Source organism: Oncorhynchus nerka, linkage group LG6 (assembly GCF_034236695.1).
Source record: "Oncorhynchus nerka isolate Pitt River linkage group LG6, Oner_Uvic_2.0, whole genome shotgun sequence".
Taxonomy (NCBI): Eukaryota; Metazoa; Chordata; class Actinopteri; order Salmoniformes; family Salmonidae; genus Oncorhynchus; species Oncorhynchus nerka.
In genome coordinates, this window is record NC_088401.1 from 16,108,074 (window position 1) to 16,130,796 (window position 22,723).

Sequence of the window (22,723 nt, forward strand, 5' to 3'; positions counted from 1 at the left end):
CTCAATCTATTTCTATCTATCATTCTCTCAATCTATTTCTATGTATCTATGTATCTATCTATCTATCTATCTATCTATCTATCCATCTATCTGTGTATGTCTCTATTTCTCTCTCTATCTCTCTATCTATCTATTTCGCTATCTATATCCCTATCTCTCTCTATCCTTCCCTTTCTCTTTCATTTTCTTTCACACTCTCTCTCTCTACTTCACTCTTTCTCTCTTTCTCTCTCTCTCTCTCTCTCTCTCACTTTTACTCTCTCTCTCAATCTCTATTTATTTCTCTCTCTCTCGCCCTTTCACTCTCTTTTACCGTAGTGTGTGTGTTTGTGTGTGTGTGTGTGTGTATGTGTGTGTGTGTGTGTGTGTGTGTGTGTGTGTGTGTGTGTGTGTGTGTGTGTGTGTGTGTGCCTGTTTTAGTAAATCCTCACAATAATAGTAAACCAAGGAGAATGCTGACAATGCTGATATGTTGCTGGTCTTCGTAAGGAAAACAGCAATTGCAGGCTTAGGGGCTAGGTTAGGTTGAGGTTTAGGGTTACAATTAGAGTTATGGTTAGGGGCTAAGGGTTAGGTTCAGGGTTAGGGTTATAATTAGAGTTATGGTTAGGGGCTAGGGGTTAGGTTGAGGTTTAGGGTTACAATTCGAGTTATGGTTAGGGGCTAAGGGTTAGGTTCAGGGTTAGGGTTATAATTCGAGTTATGGTTAGGGGCTAGGGGTTAGGGGTCAGGTTCAGGGTTAGGGTTATAATTAGAGTTGTGGTTAGGGGCTAGGGGTTAGGTTGAGGTTTAGGGTTACAATTAGAGTTATGGTTAGGGGCTAGGAGTTAGGTTGAGGTTTAGGGTTACAATTAGAGTTATGGTTAGGGGCTAGGGGTTAGGTTGAGGTTTAGGGTTACAATTAGAGTTATGGTTAGGGGTTAGGGGTTAGGTTCAGGGTTAAGGTTATAATTAGAGTTATGGTTAGGGGCTAAGGGTTAGGTTGAGGGTTAGGGTTATAATTAGAGTTATGGTTACGGGCTAGGGGTTAGGTTGAGGGTTAGGGTTATAATATGGGTAAGGGTTAGGAAAAATATGATTTTGATTGGGAGTCAATTGTTCCCCAATTCGTGAGGACTCTGTGTTTGTGTGTGTGTGTGTGTGTGTGTGTGTGTGTGTGTGTGTGTGTGTGTGTGTGTGTGCGTGTGCGCACAAATATGTGTGTGTGTGTACAACATTGTGCGTGTGTATGTCTATGCTATTTGATTTGTGTGCCCTCATAGCTAGGCAGTAAAATATATTAAGGAACAACGTGACAGGTTTAATAGAGAAAGATTACTCCTCGCTACATCAATTTGATTTGAATTGAATACATTTTCCACTACCAGCCGACCGGCGTTCTCAGATGGAGGAGCTGTGTGGATGTTTATGTGTGTGTGTGTAAAAGAGAGAGAGAGAGAGAGAGAGAGAGACAGAGAGAGAGAGAGAGAGAGAGAGAGAGAGAGAGAGAGAGAGAGACAGAGAGAGAGAGAGAGAGAGAGAGAGAGAGAGAGAGAGAGAGAGAGAGAGAGAGATGTTGAGTCCTAATGTGTGTCTCCAGGTTGCTTGTCCTATTCCTTCTTCATATATGTAAGACCACAGAAATTAGATTTGTTTTCTTCCTGAACCATAGTGGTTTAATCAGAAAGGGTATGTACACGGAATCAGGAATCATTCTGGACAATAGGTCGTTATGAATAAAACATCACAATACGTTTCAGAGCTCTTCATTTGGCTGCTGGGGGGCAAGGAGACCCCCAGCTTCACTAAAACCATTGACAACTGAATGCCGTTTTCAAGGAATTGTTAAATAAATGTTGTAATATCATCGCCTCTTAAAGAACATAGACAGAACTACACAGTTCCCAGTATTCCACATTTAGCTCTATCATCAGAGTTATACAGCAAGCATGTTATTCATGATCAGTAAAACATCAATTGATCATGTTATTTCAGATATGTAAGGGTAGCCTATCAATTTGGCATGTAGCTAGTTAGCTAAGTAACAACGTTAGTCTTTATATCAGCAAGTCCTCGTCCTGGTAAAGTTGTCAGTCTGACTACTGTCATCGCCACTATAGATGACAAGCAAATCAAACAATAACTGGATAAAGACATCTAGTTTATCCCCTGAAAGTTAACTTGTTAACTAGCCATATTGACTTGATCTGTAGTTAGCTTGTTAACTAGCCATATTGACTTGATCTGTAGTTAGCTTGTTAACTAGCCATGTTGATTTGATCTGTAGTTAACTTGTTAAATAGCCATATTGACTTGATCTGTAGTTAGCTTGTTAACTAGCCATGTTGACTTGATCTGTAGTTAGCTTGTTAACTAGCCATGTTGACTTGATCTGTAGTTAACTTGTTAACTAGCCATATTGACTTGATCTGTAGTTAGCTTGTTAACTAGCCATATTGACTTGATCTGAGGTTAACTTGTTAACTAGCCATATTGACTTGATCTGTAGTTAGCTTGTTAACTAGCCATATTGACTTGATCTGAGGTTAACTTGTTAACTGGCCATGTTGACGTGATCTGTAGTTAGCTAGATAGGCAATTTGATGTGGCCCATGACCTTCGCCTGCCGAGCAGAAGGTCAAGATTATTTTTTTGCCACAATAATCATCAAATTAATCCTAAACCTGAATATGACCCAGAGGAAGTGGAAAAGAGTGAGAGAGTTTTGCTTTCTCTCTCCTTTCCATTCCCTGAACCCGAATACAAAGTGAGGCTGTGTAGTAGCAGTATCAGAAATATGAGAAATATTAAACAACTACGCTATATGAGATTTATGGTCAGACTTAAAGGGTAAGGAAGTTAAAATAACTTTACAAAGAACATCCATTATTTCTAACATAGTCAGATAATGTTGACAGAGGGTTTTTAGTTCATTCATTATGGAGAGGCAGAGAAGGGTTTATGAAGATACTATAGAGTAGTACTGCCATCTGGTGGTGGAGTTCTGTACGTCAAGCCGTCTGATGCCTGATCCTTTATCAACACAAAGCCCTGGGCTCTGAGGCACTGTGTGTAGAGCGGGAAGGATTGGAAATGTACAGCATAGGAAAGGATTGGATGTGTACAAAATATATGCCCAGGGGATATTAGCCAGGGGTTCATTTGAGATTGGGCAGGTTATAAACTGTAATTCTCTGCCATTGCCTTCATCATGACCATAACCACACAAAGAATTGATGTGTAGAGCAAATGAAAAGGCAAATCTGATTATTCCACGCCATTCCTCCCTCCATACATCCTTCCTACATCCTTCCTACATCCTTCCATCCCTTCATGTGCCTGCTGGGTGGTAATACAGAGCTGTCAGTCATGAGACGAACGGTGTGTGTGTGTGTGTGTGTGTGTGTGTGTGTGTGTGTGTGTGTGTGTGTGTGTGTGTGTGTGTGTGTGTGTGTGTGTGTGTGTGTGTGTGTGTGTGTGTGTGTGGAGTGGGGTGGGGGCAAGGGGGGTTGTCTGAGATGAGATATGTGACCAGAATTTTAACACACAGGTTTGTCTGCTACAGGAACCAGAATCACACACACACAGAAACACACATACACACACAGAAACACATGCACACAAACACACACAGAAACACACAAACACACACACACCATGCAATGTTGTTTCAACCTGACATGGTTTTCTACTTCATTATAGAGTTGATAGAGAGCCATGTTGATTTCAGACACCATCTTCTCCTTCCCACACACACAGAATGGAGTAGGACAGGCATCAGAGTAAACAGGGTTGGGAAGTAACGGATTACATTTAAACAATTTATTGTATGTTATATTAGTAATCCCTTACTTTACCAGCAAAAATATTGTATTCAGATTACAGACACTTTTGAAAAACTAAATGATTGCTTCTAGGATTATTTTTAAATTCAGAAAGGCTGTTTGTGGAAAACAAATATATATGACACATTTTGTTCAGTGACATTCAAATTAGCATTGAAAAAAGTTTACGTTTGTTCCGCTTGAATCAGAGACCACTATGATGACAAACCAATGCGTTTGATGGATTGTGAAAAAAACAGGAATAGGCTTTTTTTTGCAGTCGCATCCAATTTGAATAAACGCCTGGGAGGTTAGGACGACAACAGCAGTGGAGTAGCCTACTGACAATACGTATATCACTTATTATTGATATCTACATAGCACATTGACATGAATCACACTGCTGCTCTCTCATTTAGCTATTTGCGCATTACAGATTGTGGTTGTTGTGGATGTGTCACGTTCTGACCGTAGTTCCTTTGTTATGTCTTTCTTTTAGTATGGTCAGGGTGTGAGTTGGGTGGGTTGTCTATGTTCGTTTTTCTATTATTTGGGATTTCTGTGTTCGGCCTAGTATGGTTCTCAATCAGAGGCAGCTGTCAATCGTTGTCCCTGATTGAGAATCATACTTAGGTAGCCTGGTTTCACTTTTGAGTTGTGGGTGTTTGTCTTCCGTGTCAGTGCTTGTTGCCACACGGGACTGTTTCGTTTATTGTTTTGTTCCAGTGTTCTGTTGTGTTTTGATTAAACCTTATGGACACTTACCACGCTGCGCATTGGTCTCCTCCGATCCTTCTCGCTACTCCTCCTCAGAAGAGGAGGACGAGATACTTTACAGGATGGCTGTTCACAAATGTATATGTGTATTTTAACCCAATAATGGTTGAATTTAAGAAGTTTACACTGCCTATCAATCATTGTTTTTGCGACCAGTGGACAGACAGTGAAAAGTGCGCTCTTGTAAGAGCTGCATATTGCGGATCCCAGCCTTCAGTATGGAATAACAGTTTGTGGGAGTCTTCTCTTCTAAACTCATCCATATTGCGGATCCCAGCCTTCAGTATGGAATAAACTCATCCAGTTTGTATGGAATAACAGTTTGAGGGAGTCTTCTCTTCTAAACTCATCCATATTGTGGATCCCAGTCTTCTCTTCTAAACTCATCCAGTATGGAATAACAGTTTGAGGGAGTCTTCTCTTCTAAACTCATCCATATTGTGGATCCCAGCCTTCAGTATGGAATAACAGTTTGAGGGAGTCTTCTCTTCTAAACTCATCCATATTGTGGATCCCAGCCTTCAGTATGGAATAACAGTTTGAGGGAGTCTTCTCTTCTAAACTCATCCATATTGAATAATTGGCGGATCCCAGCCTTCAGTATGGAATCTAAAACAGTTTGATGGAATAACAGTTTGAGTCTTCTCTTCTAAACTCATCCATATTGTGGATCCCAGCCTTCAGTATGGAATAACAGTTTGAGGGAGTCTTCTCTTCTAAACTCATCCATATTGCGGATCCCAGCCTTCAGTATGGAATAACAGTTTGAGGGAGTCTTCTCTTCTAAACTCATCCATATTGCGGATCCCAGCCTTCAGTATGGAATAACAGTTTGAGGGAGATTGCGGATCCCAGCCTTCAGTATGGAATAACAGTTTGAGGGAGTCTTCTCTTCTAAACTCATCCATATTGTGCTCCACGTACAATCTAATTCGTGCTGGTTAAAAAAAATCTCCACAGGCATAATGAGCACATCCTCAAACTTGCACACTTTTGATATATTTAAATAGTTGCATATTATCAAGATATCAATGTGTCACCAACCTAAAGGTAAACAATAGGCCTAGAGCAAATGCAGCATATGACCTTCATTTTTCACATGCAAATTGCATTTTTCGGTAGTGCTCAAAGTCATTCTGTGACACCAGCATTACTTTTTTTACTCGAAGCAATGAGCCCAACCAGTCCTCCATTACAACAAAATGAACAACAGTGTAGGCTACTAAACCGTTCGTTTTTGGATTACGCTCAGCTAAAATAGTTAGGCTGATTTATTTTTCCATATTTCCTGAGTCCTATACTTGAAAATGAAAATGAATTGGAATGACTGGAAATCTGACAGACATAGTTCATAATTAATGTAAAGGAATAGCCTAATCGTTGTATTATCTGTAATGAAGTAGAAACAATGGGTAAGAAGAAGCCTACATAACCCATAAACTAAAATGCAACATTTATGGCTAGCTATGTAAACTCTAGCATTTATTTATCCCGCAATCATTTTGTTCAATTGGTAATATTCATTGTGGTCTACTTCTAATGCCTCTTAAGGGGAAAGTAATCTAAAAGTAACTAAAAGTAATCAGATTATGCTACTGAGTTTGGGAAATCCTAAAGTTACTTACTGAAACTGTAATGGATTACATTTGGAAAGTAAGCTATCCAAGACTGAGTGTAAACATAACACACTAAAACATTCAATATGGGTAGGGTTTTATATGGAGGCACATTTATTTCTAGACTATTTTTGTGTTTTTCTCATTTTCTTTTAGATGAGGGGGCAAAATGAGCTTTCACTCAACTCACATCAACAAACAGAGCATAACCCAGACCAATCCAGCCATGGACACACACCACATAACCCAGACCAATCCAGCCATGGACACACACCACATAACCCAGACCAATCCAGCCATGGACACACACCACATAACCCAGACCAATCCAGCCAGACCATGGACCATGGACACACACCACATAACCCAGACCACACACCATATAACCCAGACATAACCCAGACCAATCCAGCCATGGACACACACCATATAACCCAGACCAATCCAGCCATGGACACACACCACATAACCCAGACCAATCCAGACCATGGACACACACCACATAACCCAGACCAATCCAGCCATGGACACACACCATATAACCCAGACCAATCCAGCCATGGGCACACACCACATAACCCAGACCATGGACACACACCATATAACCCAGACCAATCCAGACCATGGACACACACCACATAACCCAGACCAATCCAGACCATGGACACACACCACATAACCCAGACCATGGACACACACCATATAACCCAGACCAATCCAGCCATGGACACACACCATATAACCCAGACCAATCCAGCCATGGACACACACCACATAACCCAGACCAATCCAGCCATGGACACACACCATATAACCTAGACCAATCCAGCCATGGGCACACACCACATAACCCAGACCAATCCAGACCATGGACACACACCATATAACCCAGACCATGGACACACACCATATAACCCAGACCATGGACACACACCATATAACCCAGACCAATCCAGACCATGGACACACACCATATAACCCAGACCATGGACACACACCACATAACCCAGACCATGGACACACACCACATAACCCAGACCAATCCAGACCATGGACACACACCATATAACCCAGACCAATCCAGCCATGGACACACACCATATAACCCAGACCAATCCAGACCATGGACACACACCATATAACCCAGACCAATCCAGCCATGGACACACACCATATAACCCAGACCAATCCAGCCATGGGCACACACCATATAACCCAGACCATAGACACACACCATATAACCCAGACCAATAGAACACTTATAGGAACTCTCAAGGGAAAGGTTATGGAGCAGATGAAATATGGAACCTATCTATACAATTAATTAATAACAAATATCTCACATACTTTCTCATCCTCTCTGACCATATTGACACCTTGGCCATCTAGTGATTACAGAATTGATATTTCTAAACAAACCACATGGGGGAGCCAGTACCCTTCATTTCTCTGCTGTGGGACAACGTGGTTGCTGGGTTCGTTCTATTACCTCTCTATTTTTTCATTACTATGTCCATTTTCATGCAAAAGCAGACAAAAGCAGAGGCTACAATTCAATGAAAATAGTGTTCTGTTATAATCACAATACACAGCTTACATTGTCTAAAGTGTATACACCATTTGACAGTCTAAAGAAGTTCAATAAGATTCATTTGACAAATGCAACTGAATTTAATCACCAATTTTGACAGTTTTCATATAATATCATATCATAACATTAATCTCAAAAGACTTAAAGCCACTGCAGAGTTGATTAAGAACTAAATATACAGTTAGTTATATTATTGACAAATACATTATGCTCCAGTAAAGCACCACACCACAAGAAACATGGCAACACGTGAACATCATGTGTTACAGACACAGTCCTAATCACTTTGAGAAACACATAGTGTATATAATGTACATGGTGATAGCAAATCTCTCACTCCATCTTCAATGATGAGCCGATGGAAAGCTTAAATACATACGGTCATTTACACCATAATAACAGAGGCTCAGAGACTAGGAATAATCGAATGATTTATAGATGCTACAATTTACACAGATTACTCAATTTGTAGACCAACGAACTGGAGTGAAAACCTATGGCACTAAACAGGGTTGAAAACATCAAATATTTGACACCTTTACACACATAGGGCAACCTCAGGTTTTGACACTACTAGTGAATGCATGATTTATGAGTTACGCATGGAATGTATATCTCAAATGAGTATTTTGCCCATCGAACAGACTTTCTGTAGTTTTTTGTAGTTGTTATTCGCGGGTCGGGTGCTGTACACTCAGGGGGAGGGGGAGGGATATGTCTTTGTGGGAGACGGAGCCAGCAGGAAGGAGGGGCTTGAAGTTGACTTGATCATCTATGGACCCTGAGGAGGAGATGGGATAGGAGTGTCTGGAGACGCTGTGAAGAGAGAAAAGGGAAAGAAAGGGGGAGATGGGGGGGAGACGGGGAGAGAGAGAGAGATGAGCCGCACCAGAAAAGAGAGAGAGAGAGAGAGATGAGCCACACCAGAGGGACAGAGAGGGGCAGAGCGAGACAGAGAGACAGCGAAAGAGAGAGAGATGAGCCACACCAGAGGGACAGAGAGGGACAGAACGAGACAGAGAGACAGAGAAAGAGAGAGAGATGAGCCACACCAGAGGGACAGAGAGGGACAGAGAGAGAGAAGAGAGAGAGAGAGAAAGAGAGAGAGAAGAGAGAAAGAGAGAGAGAGAGAGAGAGAGAGAGAGAGAGACAGAGAGAGATGAGCCACACAGAGGGACAGAGGGACAGAGAGGGACAGAGAGGGACAGAGAGAGACAGAGAGACAGAGAAAGAGAGAGAGATGAGCCACACCAGAGGGACAGAGAGGGACAGAGAGAGACAGAGAGAGAGAAAGAGAGAGAGATGAGCCACACCAGAGGGACAGAGAGGGACAGAGAGACAGAGAAAGAGAATGAGAGATGAGCCACACCAGAGGGACAGAGAGGGACAGAGAGGGACAGAGAGAGACAGAGAGACAGAGAAAGAGAGAGAGATGAGCCACACCAGAGGGACAGAGAGGGACAGAGGGACAGAGAGACAGAGAAAGAGAGAGAGATGAGCCACACCAGAGGGACAGAGAGGGACAGAGAGAGAGAAGAGAGAGAGAGAGAAAGAGAGAGAGAAGAGAGACCAGAGGGACAGAGAGAGACAGAGAGAGATGAGAACACCAGAGGGACAGAGAGGACACCAGAGGGACAGAGAGGGACAGAGAGAGACAGAGAGACAGAGAAAGAGAGAGAGATGAGCCACACCAGAGGGACAGAGAGGGACAGAGAGACAGAGAAAGAGAGAGAGAGAGAAAGAGAGAGAGAAGAGAGAAAGAGAGAGAGAGAGACAGAGAGAGATGAGCCACACCAGAGGGACAGAGAGGGACAGAGAGACAGAGAAAGAGAGAGAGAGAGATGAGCCACACCAGAGGGACAGAGAGGGACAGAGAGACAGATAAAGAGAGAGAGAGAGATGAGCCACACCAGAGGGACAGAGAGACAGAGAAAGAGAGAGAGATGAGCCACACCAGAGGGACAGAGAGGGACAGAGAGACAGAGAAAGAGAATGAGAGATGAGCCACACCAGAGGGACAGAGAGGGACAGAGAGAGACAGGGAGACAGAGAAAGAGAGAGAGATGAGCCACACCAGAGGGACAGAGAGGGTAATATGGAGCAGTCATGGTTTCTTGCCAGTGAATGCCCATGAATCTTGCCTATCTGAAGAACAACTTCATGCATGTGTGTGTGTGTGTGTGTGTGTGTGTGTGTGTGTGTGTGTGTGTGTGTGTGTGTGTGTGTGTGTGTGTGTGTGTGTGTGTGTGTGTGTGTGTGTGTATATCTTACCTATCTGAGAAGCGTGTGTAGCAGGCATGGCGCTTATGACCAGTGTGTGTCCAGTCAAAGGGTCCTGGGCTAACTGGGTGTGGCCTGGTTGGTGCAGGTGGGCGGGCTCTGATGCCAAACCTGGAGACAGGCAGACAAACCAGCCAATCAGGACACAGGATAATATATTTACCATTAAATGTACACACTACTACTCACCTCCAAGTAGTGTAATAACATCTATATTTCTTAACAATATTATTAATATGATGTTATCATACAGCCACCTCCCAGCAGCATCTCGTGCAGTAGGTTGTCTATCTTGGCCAGGCCACAGAGTTTAACAAACTGCAGTTGTTCTATCATCTGCCAGGTGATGGACTGTAGAGTAGGCAGCAGTAGCAGCAGCTCTCCGAACCTCCCTCTGGAGTCATACTGACGGTCGTTAATATAGTCCTCTAGACTCATCTGGACCTGCAGACGCATCGCCTTGATCTTAGACGGGTCACGCAGAGACTTGGCATCTGGACAGAAGGAGAGATGGACGGATGAAGGGATGGATGGAGAGGGAGAAAATGTATTGATGAATGATATGAAATGAATGTGTGAAGACATTTGGTGTCCGGGTGGAACAAAAAGAACAGAGAACAGTCACGTGTCAATGATTAACAAAACCATTCAAATTAACTTTGTTCAGTTGAATAAATTAAGCTATTGTGTAGTGTGTGTGGTGTCTGTGATGTGTATGGGTGTGTGTGGTGTGTGTGGGTGTGTGTGGTGGGTATGTGTGTGTGTGTGGTGTCTGTGATGTGTATGGGTGTGTGTGGTGTGTGTAGGTGTGTGTGGTCGGTATGTGTGTGTGTGTGGTGTCTGTGATGTGTATGGGTGTGTGTGGTCGGTATGTGTGTGTGTGTGGTGTCTGTGATGTGTATGGGTGTGTGTGGTGTGTGTAGGTGTGTGTGGTAGGTATGTGTGTGTGTGTGTGTGGTGTCTGTGATGTGTATGGGTGTGTGTGGTGTGTGTAGGTTTGTGTGGTCGGTATGTGTGTGTGTGTGGTGTGTAAAAGTGTGAAAATACAGTAAGGAAGTTTGCCTGGTTCGAGAAATGTTCAAGTGCTTTACCAGGGTCAAAGAAGACGAGTGCCTTGAGAGCAGCATACTCATTGTCGTCTATCTGGATGTCCTGGAAGGGCAGGACCAGCTCACCTAGAACACGATTAGCTACGCGGCCGATCTCTGGCTCCGCACTGCTGCCATGGATCACACACCCATTACCTGGAGAGGGAGAGGGAGCCGTGTGTGTTTTGGGAGGGGGGTTGAGTGTGTGTTTTGGGAGGGGGGTTGAGTGTGTGTTTTCCACGTGTTATAAGGGATGTACTGTTTGTGTGTGTCTGTTAGTGATTAGATTTTTTTGTTTATTTATTTGGTTGACAGCTATTCTTTCTAGGGTCCGACACATAACGAATAAAACATTACAGACAAAAGCCTATACAATTTACACACACTACATTTAAAAACATTAAAATGTAGTGTGTGTGTTTGTGTTTGTGTGTGTATCTATCAGTTACACATACTGTACATGTCAGTACATACACACAACAAGTAAGTCACATGTCAGTACATACACACAACCAGTAGGTCACATGTCAGTACATACACACAACCAGTAGGTTACATGTCAGTACATACACACAACCAGTAGGTCACATGTCAGGACATACACACAACCAGTAAGTCTCATGTCAGTACATACACACAACCAGTAGGTCACATGGGGGAGAGGTACATACACACAACCAGTAGGTCACATGTCAGTACATACACACAACCAGTAGGTCACATGTCAGTACATACACACAACCAGTAGGTCACATGTCAGTACATACACACAACCAGTAGGTCACATGTCAGTACATACACACAACCAGTAGGTCACATGTCAGGACATACACACAACCAGTAGGTCACATGTCAGTACATACACACGACCAGTAGGTCTCATGTCAGGACATACAATCAACCAGTAGGTCACATGTCAGGACATACACACAACCAGTAGGTCACATGTCAGTACATACACACGACCAGTAGGTCTCATGTCAGTACATACACACAACGAGTAGGTCACATGTCAGTACATACACACAACCAGTAGGTCACATGGGGGAGAGGTACATAAACACAACCAGTAGGTCACATGTCAGTACATACACACAACCAGTAGGTCACATGTCAGTACATACACACAACCAGTAGGTCACATGGGGGAGAGGTACATACACACAACCAGTAGGTCACATGTCAGTACATACACACAACCAGTAGGTCACATGTCAGTACATACACACAACCAGTAGGTCACATGTCAGGACATACACACAACCAGTAGGTCACATGTCAGTACATACACACAACCAGTAGGTCACATGTCAGTACATACACACAACCAGTAGGTCACATGTCAGTACATACACACGACCAGTAGGTCACATGTCAGTTCATACAACCAGTAGGTCACATGTCAGGACATACACACAACCAGTAGGTCACATGTCAGTACATACACACGACCAGTAGGTCACATGTCAGTACATACACACAACCAGTAGATCACATGTCAGTACATACACACGACCAGTAGGTCACATGTCAGGACATACACACAACCAGTAGGTCACATGTCAGTACATACACACAACCAGTAGGTCACATGTCAGTACATACACACAACCAGTAGGTCACATGTCAGTACATACACACAACCAGTAGGTCACATGTCAGTACATACACACAACCAGTAGGTCACATGTCAGTACATACACACAACCAGTAGATCACATGTCAGTACATACACACAACCAGTAGGTCACATGTCAGTACATACACACAACCAGTAGGTCACATGTCAGTACATACACACAACCAGTAGGTCACATGTCAGTACATACACACAACCAGTAGGTCACATGTCAGTACATACACACAACCAGTAGGTCACATGTCAGTACATACACACAACCAGTAGGTCACATGTCAGTACATACACACAACCAGTAGGTCACATGTCAGTACAACCAGTAGGTCACATGTCAGTACATACACACAACCAGTAGGTCACATGTCAGTACATACACACAACCAGTAGGTCACATGTCAGTACACACACACAACCAGTAGGTCACATGTCAGTACATACACACAACCAGTAGGTCACATGTCAGTACATACACACAACCAGTAGGTCACATGTCAGTACATACACACAACCAGTAGGTCACATGTCAGTACATACACACAACCAGTAGGTCACATGTCAGTACATACACACAACCAGTAGGTCACATGTCAGTACATACACACAACCAGTAGGTCACATGTAGGTCACATGTCAGTACATACACACAACCAGTAGGTCACATGTCAGTACATACACACGACCAGTAGGTCACATGTCAGTACATACACACAACCAGTAGGTCACATGTCAGGACATACACACAACCAGTAGGTCACATGTCAGGACATACACACAACCAGTAGGTCACATGTCAGTACATACACACAACCAGTAGGTCACATGTCAGTACATACACACAACCAGTAGGTCACATGTCAGTACATACACACAACCAGTAGGTCACATGTCAGTACATACACACAACCAGTAGGTCACATGTCAGTACACACAACCAGTAGGTCATACACACAACCAGTAGGTCACATGTCAGTACATACACACAACCAGTAGGTCACATGTCAGGACATACACACAACCAGTAGGTCACATGTCAGTACATACACACAACCAGTAGGTCACATGTCAGTACATACACACAACCAGTAGGTCACATGTCAGTACATACACACAACCAGTAGGTCACATGTCAGTACATACACACAACCAGTAGGTCACATGTCAGTACACACAACCAGTAGGTCACATGTCAGTACATACACACAACCAGTAGGTCACATGTCAGTACATACACACAACCAGTAGGTCACATGTCAGTACATACACACAACCAGTAGGTCACATGTCAGTACATCAACCAGTAGGTCACATGTCAGTACACAGCCACAACCAGTAGGTCACATGTCAGTACATACACACAACCAGTAGGTCACATGTCAGTACATACACACAACCAGTAGGTCACATGTCAGTACATACACACAACCAGTAGGTCACATGTCAGTACATACACACAACCAGTAGGTCACATGTCAGTACATACACACAACCAGTAGGTCACATGTCAGTACATACACACAACCAGTAGGTCACATGTCAGTACATACACACAACCAGTAGGTCACATGTCAGTACATACACACAACCAGTAGGTCACATGTCAGTACATACACACAACCAGTAGGTCACATGTCAGTACATACACACAACCAGTAGGTCACATGTCAGTACATACACACAACCAGTAGGTCACATGTCAGTACATACACACAACCAGTAGGTCACATGTCAGTACATACACACAACCAGTAGGTCACATGTCACATACACACAACCAGTAGGTCACATGTCAGTACATACACACAACCAGTAGGTCACATGTCAGTACATACACACAACCAGTAGGTCACATGTCAGTACATACACACAACCAGTAGGTCACATGTCAGTACATACACACAACCAGTAGGTCACATGTCAGTACATACACACAACCAGTAGGTCACATGTCAGTACACACAACCAGTAGGTCACATGTCAGTACATACACACAACCAGTAGGTCACATGTCAGTACACACAACCAGTAGGTCACATGTCAGTACACACACACGACCAGTAGGTCACATGTCAGTACATACACACAACCAGTAGGTCACATGTCAGTACATACACACAACCAGTAGGTCACATGTCAGTACATACACACAACCAGTAGGTCACATGTCAGTACGTATATAATATATGTATGTTTCTTATAAAAAGTAGAAGTGATGCAGTCAGTCTTTCCTCATCTCTTAGCCAAGAGAGACTGGCAGCATAGTATTTATATCAGCCCTCTGATTACAATGAAGAGTAAGATGTACCACTCTGTTCTGGACCAGCAGCAGCTTAACTAGGTCTTTCTTTGCAGCACTTGACCACATGACTGGACAACAATCAAGATAATATAAAACTAGGGCCTGCAGGACTTGTTTTGTGGAGTGTGGTGTCAAAAAAGCAGAACATCTCTTTAATATGGACAGACCTCTCCCTCTATTACGGACAGACCTCTCCCTTTATACCAGACAGACCTCTCCCTTTATTACAGACAGACCTCTCCCTTCATACCAGACAGACATCTCCCTTTATTACAGATAGACCTCTCCCTTTATTACAGACAGACCTCTCCCTTTATTACAGACAAACCTCTCCCTTTATTACAGACAGACCTCTCCCTCTATTACAGACAGACCTCTCCCTTTATTACAGACAGACCTCTCCCTTTATTTATTACAGACAGACCTTTCTCCCTTTATTACAGACAGACAGACCTCTCCCTTTTTATTACAGACAGACCTAGAGACAGACCTCCCTTTATTACAGACAGACCTCTCCCTTTATTACAGACAGACCTCTCCCTTTATTACAGACAGACCTCTCCCTTTATTACAGACAGACCTCTCCCTTTATTACAGACAGACCTCTCCCTTTATTACAGACAGACCTCTCCCTTTATTACAGACAGACTCTCCCTCCCTTTATTACAGACAGACCCTCTCCTTTATTACAGACAGATCTTTATTACAGACAGACTCTCCCTTTATTACAGATTAAACCTCTCCCTCTATTACAGACAGACCTCTCCCTTTATTACAGACAGACCTCTCCCTTTACCTCTCCCTTTATTACAGACAGACCTCTCCCTTTATTAGAGACAGACCTCTCCCTTCATTACAGACAGACCTCTCCCTCTATTACAGACAGACCTCTCCCTCTATTACAGACAGACCTCTCCCTTTATTACAGACAGAACTCTCCCTTTATTACAGACAGACCTCTCCCTTTATTACAGACAGACCTCTCCCATTATTACAGACAGACCTCTCCCTTTATTACAGACAGACCTCTCCCTTTATTACAGACAGACCTCTCACTTTATTACAGACAGACCTCTCACTTTATTACAGACAGACACCTCTCCCTTTATTACAGACAGACCTCTCCCTTTCCCTTTATTTACAGACAGACCTCTACAGACCCTCCCTTTATTACAGACAGACCTCTATTCCCTTTATTACAGACAGACCTCTCCCTTTATTACAGACAGACCTCTCCCTTTATTACAGACAGACCTCTCCCTTTATTACAGACAGACCTCTCCCTTTATTAGAGACATACAGACAGACCTCTCCCTTTATTACAGACAGACCTCCCTACAGACAGACCCTTTATTACAGACAGACCTCTCCCTTTATTACAGACAGACCTCTCCCTTTATTACAGACAGACCTCTCCCTTTATTACAGACAGACCTCTCCCTTTATTACAGACAGACCTCTCCCTTTATTACGGACAGACCTCTCCCTTTATTACAGACAGATCTCTCCCTTTATTAGAGACAGACCTCTCCCTTTATTACAGACAGACCTCTCCCTTTATTACAGACAGACCTCTCCCTTTATTACAGACAGACCTCTCCCTTTATTACAGACAGATCTCTCCCTTTATTACAGACAGACCTCTCCCTCTATTACAGACAGACCTCTCCCTTTATTACAGACAGACCTCTCCCTTTATTAGAGACAGACCTCTCCCTTTATTACAGACAAACCTCTCCCTTTATTACAGACAGACCTCTCCCTTTATTACAGAGACCTCTCCCTTTATTACAGACAGACCTCTCCCTTTATTACAGACAGACCTCTCCCTTTATTACAGACAGACCTCTCCCTCTATTACAGACAGACCTCTCCCTCTATTACAGACAGACCTCTCCCTTTATTACAGACAGACCTCTCCCTTTATTACAGACATACCTCTCCCTTTATTACAGACAGACCTCTCCCTTTATTACAGACAGACCTCTCCCTTTATTACAGACAGACCTCTCCCTTTATTACAGACAGACCTCTCCCTTTATTACAGACATACATCTCCCTTTATTACAGACAGACTCCTCCCTTTATTACAGACAGACCTCTCCCTCTATTACAGACAGACCTCTCCCTTTATTACGGACAGACCTCTCCCTTTATTACAGACAGACCTCTCCCCATCTTTAGAACCATTGAATCCATATGTTTTGACCATGACAGTTTACAATCTCAGGTAACACCAAGTCATTTAGTCCCCTCAACTTGTTCAACAGCCACACCATTCATTACCAGATTCAGCTGTGGTCTAGGGCTTATGGAATAATTTGTACCAAATACAATGCTCTTTTAGAGATGTTCAGGACCAGTTATGGTCAATGATATCAAAGACTGCACTCAAAATTATAAGTATAGCTCCCACAATCTTCTTATTATCATTTTCTTTCAACCAATCATCGGTCATTTGTGTCAGTGCAGTACATTTTGAGTGCCCTTCTCTATAAGCATGCTAAAACATTTGTGTCAGTGCAGTACATTTAGTCTGTTATTAATTTGTACAATGTGTGTGTGTTAGTACCTGCGTTGTGTGTATGTACCACCACTTACTAACTCGTTATCTGGATAGTTTTACCATCTACAAATCATCTGTAGGGGCAATCCATGTCTTCTATGTATTTTCATCTCTGATAAGAAGTGTTTAAGTCAGAGGCCTCCATAGATAAAGCCTTGGTCAATGATTATCAGGGTATATAACAGTCTTGCAGGGCAACGACCTGTTAGACTCAAAACAAGCTTGGCAAAGCAGTATGGCAGGTTTTGACTGGGTGTTACTGAGGCATAAAGGAGAGGTGATTGGTCAGTTCTTACCAAGAAGCAGGAAGTCCTTATAAGGCATTGACCTCTTGGCGACCCCAAGTAGAAGGTGTTCCCCTGCATGAGCTCTGAGCAGACTCACCTGGACAAACACACACACACACACACACACGAAACAAAACACACACACAGCATGAGAAACAAGGACATGAGTAACCAAACACCGGCTACAAACATCTCAGCCTCATTTGACTCTAAACCATTAGTTACGGACTGAAGCCAGAAACATTACTGTGTGTTTCTGGAAGGTCACAGGCACATTCAAAAGGCTTTAGTTGAGTCGTGGCAAAACTTTGACAACCACTGTTTTGTTTCAGTCCAGTGCCAGTCACTTCTTGGTAGTCATGTAGTTGTCCTGGCCTAGTCAGGTTGTGTACCTGGTCAGTTGGGCGGCAGGGTAGCCTAGTGGTTAGAGCGTTGGACTAGTAACCGAAAGGTTGCAAGTTCGAATCCCCGAGCTGTCGTTCTGCCCCTGAACAGGCAGTTCACTGTTCCTAGGCCGTCATTGAAAATAAGAATTTGTTCTTAACTGACTTGCCTAGTAAAATAAATTTAAAAATGTAGTTGTCCTAGCCTAGTCAGGTTGTGTACCTGGTCATGTAGTCGTCCTAGCCTAGTCAGGTTGTGTACCTGGTCAGTCACTTCTTGGTAGTCATGTAGTTGTCCTAGCCTAGCCAGATTGTGTACCTGGTCAGTCACTTCTTGGTAGTTGTCCTAGCCTAGTCAGATTGTGTACCTGGTCAGTCACTTCTTGGTAGTTTTCCTAGCCTAGTCAGGTTGTGTACCTGGTCGTCCAGGGACAGCTCTCCGAACGCAGGAATGTACTTGGCCCATTCCACCAACACAAGCAGCTGTTGTCTCATGGAGTCACAGACATCCCCCACACCAGCTGACTTCTGTTCTGACACATCTACTGCACCCCTGGGACTGGATACATTGATCTAGAGAGAGAAGGAAGCTGTCATACAGATGAATGGAGACTCTCATGATGATTTTAACCACCTTCTACATGATTGCTTAGAGCAATTGTATTTGTCCTCTGTGTGTGTGTGTGTGTGTGCGTGTGTATGTGTGTGTTACATGTTGAGACAGGGACTCCGCCTGGGCAAGAACAGTGATAGGTAGGAGATCCTGATTGTCCTGAATGCTTCTTCTGGAGCTGATACGATCTCTTTCATTCTGAACCGCTGAAATACACACACACACACACACACACACACACACACACACACACACACACACACACACACACACACACACACACACACACACACACACACACACACACACACACAGAGATGAGATATATCACTATGATATTACCGTGTTAACATTTCCCACAGCTAGGGTGTAAGACTAACAACCGCATGGATCTGGATAGATTCAAGTCCCCCCTGAATTTGCTGATACCATCCTAGAAAAAGAGCTGTGTAGAGAGGTGAAGTCAAACGTTAACCAATAGCAGCCTTGAACAACATGTCATTAAACCCTATGCCAAGGTTATAGGGCCCATAAACACACACACACACACACACACACACAAAATCGTTCTCTGATACACCTCATAAACACAGCGTTCTCTGAATAATTACTTCTGGTTAATAACATAGTTCGTTTCAGACTCCCAGAGTCCCAGGGCTAGCTTCAGCCTCCCAGCCACCCAGCATCCATCATTTCAGCCTCCTAGCCACCCGGAGTTACTTTCAGCCTCACAGCCTCCTAGCCACCTGGAGTTACTTTCAGCCTCACAGCCTCCTAGCCACCCAGAGTTACTTTCAGCCTCACAGCCTCCTAGCCACCTGGAGTTACTTTCAACCTCACAGCCTCCTAGCCACCTGGAGTTACTTTCAGCCTCACAGCCTCCTAGCCACCTGGAGTTACGTTCAGCCTCACAGCCTCCTAGCCACCCGGAGTTACTTTCAGCCTCACAGCCTCCTAGCCACCCAGAGTTACTTTCAGCCTCACAGCCTCCTAGCCACCCAGAGTTACTTTCAGCCTCACAGCCTCCTAGCCACCCAGAGTTACTTTCAGCCTCACAGCCTCCTAGCCACCCAGAGTTACTTTCAGCCTCACAGCTTCCTAGCCACCGAGAGTTACTTTCAGCCTCACAGCCTCCTAGCCACCCAGAGTTACTTTCAACCTCACAGCCTCCTAGCCACCCAGAGTTACTTTCAGCCTCACAGCCTCCTAGCCACCCAGAGTTACTTTCAGCCTCACAGCCTCCTAGCCACCCAGAGTTACTTTCAGCCTCACAGCCTCCTAGAGTTAGTTTCAATCTCCCAGCCACACAGTATCTATAATTTCAGCCACTGAGCCTCCAAGAGTAGGTTTAATAAGACTCCCAACCAAGCAGCATCCATAGTTTCAACCTCCCAGTCACCAAGCATCCATCGTTTCAGCCTCCCATCCACCCAATATCCATAGTTTCAGCCTCCCAGTCACCAAGCATCCATCGTTTCAGCCTCCCAGTCACCAAGCATCCATCGTTTCAGCCTTCCAGCCACCCAATATCCATCGTTTCAACATCCAGTAGCCTCCCAGCCACCCAGTTTCCTTCATATCAACCTCCCAGCTACCCAATATCCATAGTGTCAGCCTCCCAGCCACCCAGCAGCCATAACTTCAACCTCCCAGACACAAAGTATCCATAGTTTCAGCCTCCCACTCTCCCAGTATCCATAGCTTCAGCCTCCCAGTCACGGAGCATTCAGAGTTTCAGCATCAAATCCACCCAGTATCCAAAATGTAAGCTTCCCAGTCACCAAGCATCCACAGTTTCAACCTTCCAGCATCCCGGCATTCATAGTTTCAGCCAGCCAGCATCCATAGTTTCAGCCTCCCAGCCACCCTGTATCCAAAGATTCAGCCTCCCAGTATCCAGCGTTTCAGCCTCCCAACCACCTTGTATCCAAAGTTTCAGCTCCATGCCACCCAGAATCCATATTTTCAGCCACCCAGCATCCATAGTTTAAGCCTCCCTGCCACCCAGTAAACATGGTTTCAGCCTATCAGTTTCCATCATTTCAGCATCCAAGCCACCCAGCATCCATAGTTTCAATCTCCCAGGCCAACCAGTATCCATAGTGTCAGCCTCCCAGCCACCCAACATCCATAGTTTCAACCTCCCAGGCCACCCAGTATCCATAGTGTCAACCTCCCAGGCCAACCCAGTATCCATAGTTTCAACCTCCCAGGCCACCCAGTATCCATAGTGTCAGCCTCCCAGCCACCCAACATCCATAGTTTCAGCCACCCAGAATCCATATTTTCAGCCTTCCAGTCACCCGGCATTCTAAGTTTCAGCCTACCATCCACCCAGTATCCAAAGTTTCAGCCTCTCAGCTACCCAGCATCCATAGTTTCAGCCTCCCAGCCACCAGCATTCAAAGTTTCAGCCTCCAATCCACCCAATATCCATAGTTTAAGCCTTCCAGTCACCCGGCATTCACAGTTTCAGCCACCAATCCACCCAGTATCCATAGTTTCAGCCTCCCAGTCACCAAGCATCCATCGTTTCAGCCTCCCATCCACCCAATATCCATAGTGTCAGCCTCCCAGCCACCCAATATCCATAGTGTCAGCCTCCCAGCCACCCAGCATCCATAGTTTCAGCCTCCCAGTCACCAAGCATCCATCGTTTCAGCCTTCCAGCCACCCAATATCCATCGTTTCAGTTTACCAGCCACCAAAGCATCCATAGTTTCAACATCCACCACCCAGTAGCCTCCCAGCCACCCAGTTTCCTTCATATCAACCTCCCAGCTACCCAATATCCATAGTGTCAGCCTCCCAGCCACCCAGCAGCCATAACTTCAACCTCCCAGACACAAAGTATCCATAGTTTCAGCCTCCCACTCTCCCAGTATCCATAGCTTCAGCCTCCCAGTCACGGAGCATTCAGAGTTTCAGCATCAAATCCACCCAGTATCCAAAATGTAAGCTTCCCAGTCACCAAGCATCCACAGTTTCAACCTTCCAGCATCCCGGCATTCATAGTTTCAGCCTCCCAGTATCCAGCGTTTCAGCCTCCCAACCACCTTGTATCCAAAGTTTCAGCTCCATGCCACCCAGAATCCATATTTTCAGCCACCCAGCATCCATAGTTTAAGTCTCCCTGCCACCCAACATCCATAGTTTCAGCCACCCAGAATCCATATTTTCAGCCTTCCAGTCACCCGGCATTCTAAGTTTCAGCCTACCATCCACCCAGTATCCAAAGTTTCAGCCTCTCAGCTACCCAGCATCCATAGTTTCAGCCTCCCAGCCACCAGCATTCAAAGTTTCAGCCTCCAATCCACCCAATATCCATAGTTTAAGCCTTCCAGTCACCCGACATTCACAGTTTCAGTCACCCAGCCACCCAGTATCCATAGTTCAGCATCCCAGTAACCCATTGTCCATAGTTTCAGCCTCCCAACCACCCAGATTCCATAGTTTTAGCCACAAAGCATTCCATAGTTTAAGCCACCCAGCGTCCGTAGTTTCAGGTTCCAAGCCACCCGGTATACATATTTTCAGCCTCCCAGTATCCCAGCTACACAGTATACATAGTCTCAACCTCCCAGCCACCCAGCATCCCTAGTTTCAACATCCCACCCACCCAGAATACATAGTTTCAGCCTCCAGGGATCCATTGTTTTAGCTTCCCAGCCACCCAACATCCATAGTTTCAACCTCCCAGGCCACCCAGTATCCATAGTGTCAACCTCCCAGGCCACCCCAGTATCCATAGTTTCAACCTCCCAGGCCACCCAGTATCCATAGT

General features: G+C 44.5%; 1 protein-coding gene across 4 annotated transcripts in view; it reads right to left on the reverse strand.

Moving 5' to 3' along the window:
* Positions 1-7,847: 7,847 nt before the first annotated feature.
* The window catches only part of LOC115130091 (hepatocyte nuclear factor 4-gamma-like), a 39,089-nt gene continuing 24,213 nt past the window's right edge, over positions 7,848-22,723 (reverse strand). For 2 of the 4 annotated variants that reach the window (XM_065019291.1, XM_065019288.1), the window contains exons 4-10: positions 19,039-19,145; positions 18,744-18,899; positions 17,953-18,040; positions 11,159-11,311; positions 10,319-10,561; positions 10,059-10,178; positions 7,848-8,603 (exon numbers count right to left, since the gene is read on the reverse strand). In XM_065019291.1, the coding sequence (XP_064875363.1) occupies positions 8,560-8,603; positions 10,059-10,178; positions 10,319-10,561; positions 11,159-11,311; positions 17,953-18,040; positions 18,744-18,899; positions 19,039-19,145 (911 nt within the window). In that variant the 3' untranslated portion in view covers positions 7,848-8,559. The remainder of the gene's footprint in view (positions 8,604-10,058; positions 10,179-10,318; positions 10,562-11,158; positions 11,312-17,952; positions 18,041-18,743; positions 18,900-19,038; positions 19,146-22,723) is intronic. The other 2 variants (XM_065019290.1, XM_065019289.1) reach the window with 2 other exon arrangements.